Source organism: Echinops telfairi, unplaced genomic scaffold, assembly GCF_000313985.2.
Source record: "Echinops telfairi isolate 266 unplaced genomic scaffold, ASM31398v2 ScPeMD7_7422;HRSCAF=8460, whole genome shotgun sequence".
NCBI lineage: Eukaryota > Metazoa > Chordata > Mammalia > Afrosoricida > Tenrecidae > Echinops > Echinops telfairi.
Genome location: NW_022111322.1, coordinates 1,438,773 through 1,448,522, shown reverse-complemented (window position 1 = coordinate 1,448,522; position 9,750 = coordinate 1,438,773). Strand labels below are relative to the sequence as shown.

General features: G+C 37.8%; 1 protein-coding gene across 1 annotated transcript in view; it reads right to left on the bottom strand.

Moving 5' to 3' along the window:
* RYK (receptor like tyrosine kinase) overlaps positions 1-9,750 on the bottom strand; it is a 187,018-nt gene that overhangs the window by 81,068 nt on the left and 96,200 nt on the right. The window contains exon 2 of the mRNA XM_013008109.2: positions 2,042-2,163. Coding sequence (XP_012863563.1) covers positions 2,042-2,163 — 122 coding nt within the window. The remainder of the gene's footprint in view (positions 1-2,041; positions 2,164-9,750) is intronic.

The window sequence follows — 9,750 nt, the reverse complement described above, 5'->3', positions numbered from 1 at the left end:
TCTCTCCCTTGTGACCCTTCTGTAAGGGGATGTCCAGTTGTCTACAGATGGGCTTTGGGTCTCCACTCCCCCTCATTCACCTTGATATTTTTTGTTCTGGGTCTTTGATACCTGATCCCATTGACACCTCATGATCACACAGGCTAGTGTGATTCTTCCATGTGAACTTTGTTGCTTCTCAGCTAGATGGCCGTTTGTTTATCTTCAAGCCTTTAGGACCCCAGATACTATATCTTTCGATAGCCAGGTACCATCAGCTTTCTTCACCACATTTGCTAGGCACCCATTTTGTCTTCAGTGATTGTGTTGGGAAGGTGAGTATCAGAGAATTCCAGGTTATTAGAACAAAGTGTTCTTGTGTTGAGGGAGGACTTGAGTAGAGGCCCAATGTCCATCTGCTACTTTGATACTTAACATATACATATATGTATATACATCTATTTCACTATTGTCATATATAAATATGTTTACCTATGTACATGCCTTTATTTGGACCCTCTAAATGCCCTCTGCCTGCTAGTTCTTTCCTCTATTTCCTTTCACTTTCCTCTTGTCACAATACCATGTTCAGCCTTTGTGTTTCAGTAATTCCTCGCTGTTTCATTGCCCTTGATCAAGCCCTATAAGGCATCCTACGCTCTCCTTGCCACTGATTTTAGATCACTTGTTGTTCCCTTGCCCCTGGGGTTGCTAACACCCACTTCCTTCCCCAACCCCCCACCCACCTCCCCTTCTCCTGTGTCCACCTGGAACCACTGGTCCCATTGTTTTCTACCCCGATTGTTTATTCTGCCTATCTTATCTAGATAAGACATTCCTGACTTTTTCTTCAGGTCTTTCAACTTGAAATACAAAAACATATCTATCTGTATGTATACATATACAAACACATACACATATGTATATGCGTAGATATACATATACAAACACATAAACATATGTATATGCATGCATTTGTCTCCATCAATGACAATTAAGGATGAACTGCTAATTGTTTTTATCACTCTCTTACCATAGGTTTTGACTGCCAAATGAAATGAAGGAACCTGTGTCTCACAGTGATAGAGAACACTAAGGAGTAAAATGCTATTAAAGGGTCATATGTCCATCAGTGGGGCACTGGATAAATAATAATACATCATATATCCATGCAATATTATAGAATAAAGCCACTAAAAAGAATTACTGTAATGTACTAATTTTCCCAACTTATTTTCTAAGTATAAGAAAAAGATATGAAGACAAGGACTGTATTAGAGTCCTCAAATCTAAAAAATTTGTTAACAACATCTAGACAGATACCACTTTATAATACTTAAAAAAGCAAAACAAATCTCTATGGTAGTTTTTTTAAACTCATTTTTGGCAGCAAAACTATTTTGATTTTCCAAGTAAAATCCTACCCAGAAGTCTACAGGAACTAAAGTTGGTTGAACTAAAGCTGATAGGATCTAAAGTTGGTTGGGGAGAAGTCTCCCACTCTGGCCCACAAGAAAAGTCATCATGCTGGACTTGTCAGGCTGAGGGAGAGCTGAAGAACTCAGCAACAAGTCCACCAAGTACAGGGCTCTCCAACATGTGGTGTTCATCCCCAACTTCCACACCGTATGCATGGATGTCTGTGTCTGTCACACAACCGTTCAGTGTTCCTCCATAAATAGGAGAATTGTACGCACTTGTATCAAACATGTTTAATACAACTGTCTCGCTACCCACCCCCAAAATCAAATCTGGGTCATAAGAGCACCCCCATTATCACTGAGGGATAGGTTCCTTCTGAAACTAGATCAGCATTCCTATTTGAAAAGCCTTAAGGCTGTAAGTGTTCTAATCACTAATGTGTTCTCATGTGTTTTAAGTGTTCCGATGTGCTAATCACCTAGATGTTGACCACCTTGAAAGGAATAGGTTGAAGATTTCAAATGCAAACCTGAAGAAGCTCACAGCCCACCCTCACATACAGCCCTGCCTTGGTCTCTGGAGCCTCAGTGACCCTGTCACCGGCAGCGGTGGCGGCGTCTGTGCTTAACCACTCTCTTACCTTGGATTTTGCATGCCAAGTGAAGTGCAGGAAATTGGTCTCACTGGGTACTAACAGGTTAAAGGACAGAGCATAATGACTAATAAGGTCATTCCTCACATAATAAAGTTCTGCATCGAGACCTGGGGGGAAAAAATAGGGGAAAGGTCAGAAGGAGACAATTAAACACCTAAAATTCCCTCAAAATCATTATTCTTTGGCATTCCAAAAACTATTAAAAGTGAAAATATTGTAAAAACTTCTATCACAAATGGCTCACCTGTGCTACCCAATGGACAGGATGAACACTAGTTGTATCATCGGCAGCAAGGATGAAAAAACTGGAACTCAAAACAGTTTAAGTCCTTATGCAGCTAAAATTAGGTGTGCTGGGATCAGAACTCTTGAGAGCCATTCTGTCTGCTGAATGCACTCAGTGTGACTCTTCCTCCCAGAGCAATGTTTCCCAAAGTGGGTCATATGGCCACCTGGGGATACTAGAATGGTTGGGGGGGTGTGGGCCGCAAAAGCAGATACCTACACTTCACCCTGGTTTATAGGCTACAGTACAAAAGTTTTTCCTTGCTGACAGTGGGGTGGGGTGGGTGCTGAGTTTTTTATTTTGTTTTGTTTTTTTTAAGGGATGGAAAGCCAAATAAGCTTGGAAATTGTGTTTTGACAATATCTGAGCGAGGTAAAGAATCAAACATGTATCCCACATGATAGCCAGAAAATCTGAAAAAATTAAAGCAGGAAACAGTTTACTTTTTAAGTGATTTACTGTTTTTTAATGTGGAGAGCCCTAGTAACACAGTAGGATATATGTTAGCTGCAAGTTAAGCAGTTCAAATATACCAGTTGCTCCATGGGGCTAAGATGAGGCTTTCTGCTCCCAGACGTATTTACAGCCTCAGAAACCTTTGTCAGGGATAACTCTGGATCCCTATGAGTCGGAATCAACTGTATGTCAGTGAGTTTTTTGGTTGAGGATTGCTTTAAGTCAGAATCAATTTGATGGCACCTAACAACAGCATGTGTAAAGCTGTATAATAGGAATGCAGAATCCAAGCATTCTAAATGTTGGAACTGGGGGCAGGTGGGTTAGGGAGACCAACTGATAAAGCTTGGCAACATTACTGATTTCATCAAATTTATTGATCCTGCACTATGGGTCTGAGATATGGCATACAAAGAGGTCAGGATGGGATCTTGTACTCATTAAAAAAAAAAATACATAGGAACAAATAACTTTACTAAGAAAAACTATCCTTTAACACAAATTCCTCATTTCCAGATAGAATCTAACACAATCATTAGCAAAGTAAGGATGAGACTTGAGGCTGACCTTGGGGGAAAAGCTGCTACACTAGGTAGCCGACACCACACTTTACTGAGCCTACAGCCAACTGACATGGACTTGACTCCAACTCAGTGCAAGCCCAAGTGTGTCAAGTTAGAATTGTGCTCCACAGGGTTATCAATGGCCGATTTTTTAAGCTTTTCTTCCGAAGCACCTCTGGGTAGATTCCAACTTCCAATCTTTAGATTAACAACCCAGCATTATACTAAGTTGCACCACTCAAGAACTCCAATTATCCTATCCTCAAAACTCACTGCCATAGAGTCCATTTTGACTCATAGCGACCCTATAGGGCAGGGTAGATCTGCCCCTATGGGTTTCTAACTATAACTCTTTATGGGACCAAATTTAAGGGGAGAAAGTTAGCAGCCTTCTGGAAATGGCTCTCCCAACAGTGAGGATAGGAAGTACTAACAAACATCTGGAAGAGCAGGAAACAAAAAAGGAAGATGGGTAAACAAGAGAGGGGGGAAGAAAGCATAGAAAGCAAAAGTTGATAGGAAAAAACTTAAGAGAAACAGGAAAACCTACATTCACAATTGAAAATAACATCTTGGGATCAGAGAGGCTCAAAAAAACCCAACAACCTTAGTATAGGCATTGATGATTTGAGCAATATTAGTTATGATAATGAGAGTATAAGAGTTAGGGAAATGAACATAAATTAGGTCACACATTAAGAGAGATTCTAAAGTGAAATCATATGAACTACCTTTTCTGATCAAAAAGCATTTTACAGAAATTAACTATGATAAAGCCAAAGAAAGATTAATAAACTAGTCAAACCCCTAACAACCTGACCCAAAAAAAGGATAAAATTATTAATAGTAGGCATTCCTACTATTAATACTACTATTCCTACAAAGAGAAATAAAACAAAAAGACTATTAAGAATAACTATGATTATAAATTCAACAACCTAGATGAAATAGGAGCCCTGGTAATATAGTGGTTACACATTGGACTTATTCAAGGTCAGCAGTTCAAAGCCACCACCTGCTCTGTGAAAGAGGACACTTTCTACTCCTGTAAAGAGTTATAGTCTCCGAAATCCACAGGACTGTTCTACCCTGTGCTACAGGCTCACTGTGAGTTGGTGTTGAGTCTATGGCAGTGAGTGCTCCATACATGCCTTAATGAAGACATCACTGAAGATGTAAGTGTTATAGCAACTGTGAAGATATTAGATAGTGCCTGGCTATCAGAAGAATAGCATCTGGAACCATTGTCTTTAAACCAAACAGCCTTTTAAGCGAGGCGTCAACTAAATCCAGGTGGAAGAAACACACCAGCCTGTGTGATCCAAGGATTGGCAATTATAAAATCCAAATCCAAAGAAGGGAACCGTATCAGAACTTAAATTATGACCATCCAGTTTGTAGCAAGTCATGGATGACAATAAAAACCCAAAATCAATTTTCAGAGTCCCTCCATGGATTAAGAGTCCAATGAATCCCCTTGGATCATAGTCCAGGGCTATAACAGCCTTGCTATCCGATAAAGAACATTGTTAAGTTGATTATGACAAATGCAGCTAGATTAAAATGTAAAACTTATCAATTTGATCTCCTTTTGGACCCATTTTAAAGTTGTTTCTGTTTTTAATATTTTCTGCTTCCTTTTCAATTTGTTTTTCTTTTGTCATGATTGTTGGGTTTTGTGTGTTTCTTGTTTTTGTTTTGTATGATTTTCGATATATGAAATCCAGGAGAAGTAAATCTATAAAGACAGTAACTGGTTTAATAATCACATAGGTGCATAGCAGGGGCGGTTGGGGGGAAATGGGGACCTAACAATGAATTCAAGAAAGAAGAAAATGTTCTGAATTTGATTATGGTGATGATTGCACAACTCTACTTAACAAGACTGAATGGTTAAATTGTATGATATGTGCGTTATATGCCAATAAAACTATTTCAAAATGAAAAGCATAAATTGCCAAAACAGTAACAGAAGCCAAAACCAAAAGAAATGAAAAATTACAATAATTAAAAACTTTCCACCTCCCCCACTAAAAAAAAAAAACTCTAGGTCTAGATGACTTTATTAGTGAATTATTTAATTTAGAAAGTGAGGTAATAAACACATTCAGAAAATGTCAAAGAAAATACTTCCCCCCAAAAAAATTAAAATAAAGAAAATACTTCCCAACTTATTTTTATAAAGCCATCAGTATAAAGATATCAAAATCAGAAACCACTACAAGGAAAATTATAGATCAGTGTACCTCATGAACATAGTTACAGACCTTCTCTACAAAATATTAGCAAATTAAATCTAACAACACATAAAAAAAGATCGCATATAATGGATAATTAGCCTTTTAAAATCAATATAATTCACATTAGCAGAATAAAGAACAAAAGCCATATGGTAATTCCAATAGATTTAGAAAAACACTAGCAAAATTCAAAGCCCCAAAATAAGAAACTGCCGGTAAGCTAACAACACAGAAACTTACTCCATCTGCTAAAGCGCATCTACAAGCAGCCCTAGTAACATCATACCAATCCTGAGTTTTCCTGAGATCAGAAACAAGGCAAGCCTGTCCCCACTCATCACTTCCACCCAACCTGTATTGCAGAACTTGGACATGGTATTAAGGACAAGACATAAAAAGCATAAAATTGGAAAGGATGAAGTAAAACTGTCAGTATTCATAGATAACTTGATGGTGTGTGTAGAAGTATGAAGAAATTTACTTAAATATTACTAAAACCATTAATTGCATTTAACATGCACCTCAGAATGCACGGTCAATAATAAAAAATTGTTTATATATTAGCAATAATTGGAATAAAGAAAATATTCAATAAGAAATAAGGGAAACTATAAAATATGGATAAGAACAATTAAAGACTTAAATGAAGAGAAGCCATGCTGAGATAATAGTGTTTTTTTAATAGTTCATTGAGATAAGCCTCAATATTGTCAAAATGTCAAGTCTACCCAAATTCACCTGATTCAAAGAAATTCTAACAAAATCACACCAGATTTTTTAAAGAACTAAACAAGTTGGTCTCATAATGAAATAAAAATGCCAAAATAATCTTGAAAAAGTGGAACTCACGTTGGAGATCTCACATTACCTGATCTCAGAACATAATGAAACAAACTATTGCCATCGAAACCTTATGGTTTGACACAAGAGTAGACATACCCATGGAACTGAATAGACTCCAAAAACATAAAACCAATGGAATGTTAACAAAGGCATATGCAATTCAATAGAAAAGTATTGTTGACAAGTAATGAACTGAGATACATGCAAAGAAAAGAAGCCTTCTCTCCTGCCTCATGTTTCACACAAAACTTGACTGGAGATAGGTTGTAGACTGCAATGTAAAAGATAGCTATAAGGCTTCTAGAAGGAATATAGTGAATATTCTTGCAACCTGGGATAAATAACAACAGTTTTGCTTACCAGAAAGCGGGGGGGGGGGGGAGATACATGAACTTTATTAAATTAAACACCCACTCAAAATAAATTAAGAAAATGAAATCCAAGTCACAGCGGGAGAAAATAGTCACAACACATCTAAAAGGAGCTCCCTAGATCCAAATATAAAAACACAACCCAATTAAGTAAAGTGGGCAAAAGATGTGAAAAGACATTTCACGAGATATATAAACAGCCAGTATGCCAGTGAAGAGGTGCTAAACACAATTAGTCATCAGAAAAATACAAGCTAAAACCGCACTGTGGTACCACTCCAAGCAAGAGAATGATTGAAATTAAATGTTGGCAAAGATGAGAAACAACTGCCCTTCTCTCATACACTGCTGGCAGTGCAAAAACGCTCAGCGCTGGAAAACTGGAAATGTCTTAGCAAGTTAAACATGCACCTACTCTATGACTCAGCAATTCCACTTCTAGGTAATTATCCAAAAGAAATGAAAACACATGTTACCCAAAAAAGATTTAAACATGAATGTCCATAACAATTTTGTTCACAAAAGCCCAAACCAAAAATGTCCATAACAAATGAACGGATAACCAACTGTAATACATTGATAGAGTGAAATACTACTAAGCAATAAAATAAACTAAAGTGAGACTTTGTAACAACTGGAGCTAGTATCAAACACCAGGCTGAATGAAAGAGGGCAGACACAAGAATACTGTGTTAGACAAGGTTCTCTAGAGAAACAAAACCAGAACACTTACCATTTTATATAGATAGATAGATAGATAGATAGATAGATAGATAGATAGATACAACACAATGAAATAAACAGCTAATTAGTCCACAGAGGGCTCAGTTCAACTCACTTCGTGAGACAGTTAATACACTGGCAGTCCTTCAACTCCCAAGAGCTGTTGGGTGCAAGTCATGGAAGCAGACAGCTGAGTCTTCTGCAGAGCAATATAGGCAGTCTGGCCACAGACATCAAACAGTGAGGCAGGTCCGACAGTCCCCAGCTCAAGTGATGTATTTACCAGTGTGACAAAGCAGGTCTCAAAGGAACTTTAAACTCAGTCCACGGGCTGAGTGTCCCACAGGTAGTGTAGCTCGCAGGTAGCGGCAGAGAAGGCAGCCGCACACACTGGTCAGATCATGAGAGCAAGGGACAGAAAGGCGAGGCTTGCCGAGCCATTTATCTCTTTGCCCTTCAATTAAACTGCAACCTTATGAATCCCACATGTGTCTATTGGCCAGGTTGGCAAAATAAACCTATTACAAATATATATTATGTAACTTCATATACATGATGTTCTAGTATAAGTAAAACTGAAAGAGCAGAGGGGATTAGTGAATTGACTGCAAAGACAGAACACTAGGAAACTTCCAGGAATGATGGAGACATTCTATAAGGGGGTTTCAAAAGTTGGTGAGAAAAGGGAATGAAATCTTTCCATGAACTTTTTAAGCCCCCTCATATACTTTCCATTAGGGTGGTGACTGCATATGTGGTACTATGCTTAAGTGCATGGCTGCTAACCAAAAGGTCAGTAGTTACTAAAGCCTGGAGCCATCAGTTGCTCTGTAAGAAAAAATCCTAGAGATCTGCTCCACTAAAGACTAGGAAATCCTCCAGGGCGGTCTACTCTTCCTACAGGGTTGTGATGAGTCAGAATCAGCTCAACTACATAGAACAACATATATTTTAAAAACTCAATCAACCGACTATTTAAAATCTGTGCTATTTCATTGTGTGTAAACTTTATCTGAAGTTTTAAATGGGGGGGGGGGAATTTACATGCAATTTTATACCTCTTTTCATATCTCAAAAAGCTGGCAAACCTTACATCTCTACTGGCACTAAGAAAAAATTTTAGGAAAAAAATGATCAACAACTTCCTCATTTAAACTTAAATCTATCTTTCACAAACAAATAATGAATTATTTTCCTAATAAATAACACTTGGTTGCCAGCCGTCAAGAATCAATTTGATGACAACAGGTTGGGTTATCTGGTTTTATAGTGTCATTACTGGTGATAGCAACAATAAATAAATTTTTCAGACACATTCAAAATATCAAGAATATCTAAGGGGGAAAAATATCTACGGGTTCTGAAAACTCAATTTCCATTAAGGCTACATGAAAAAGAGGTATATAAAGCACTTAGGAAATAAAGAACAAAAAGACAAATATCCTCAAGCCGTGCATGTGTAGACATTTGATAATTTTGGGGTTCAGGCTTACTGAAAAATTCTCTAAATGATTACCTCCCTGAACTGCTCAAGGTCTCTCTAGTTCCATGGATTCAAACTGTAGGCAGAAGCTACAGTTCTTAACTAGAGAATATTTTCTTAAAACCCACCAGTAGTTTATAATAAGCCAGTTGCAGGTTGGGCAAAGAAAACAGTATGCTTTCTCAGGATTCGTTTGCCCACTGGATCTCAGCTGGTGCTGGCAGGCTTCTCACAGTGGTGCTATCCATCTCTGACCACCCTTTGTAATGACCTTTTTCTGAACTGTCATCCTCTCCTTACTTTCCTAAAGCATAATCCCTCTCAATCCTTCCCAATAATTCAGTAAGCTCAGTGAGTATCCTAAAATCAGTTTATACAATGTCCATCTCTCCTTCCAACCGTCCTTTTCGGATTAATTATAACAGATTCCCAATATCCTTGAAACCAATCCACTCTCAACCTGCCCTTCAATAGTCTCTTTATTCCCCAACTCCAACACTCTGCATTTATACTAAAGCAACCCATCGCCAAGAACAGTAGCAATATGTAAGATTATACCTTCAAAATCTTAAACTGTAGTGTTTTCACGGCTGAAAGCTTTTCAGCTTTTTCCTTTTACTGTTAACAGCTCTTCTCTGGGTTAATTAATATCACCAGTATCTTTTTTGTTTTTGTTGTTAATAAATCATTTTACTGGGGGCTCTAACAGCTCTTGTAACAATCCATACA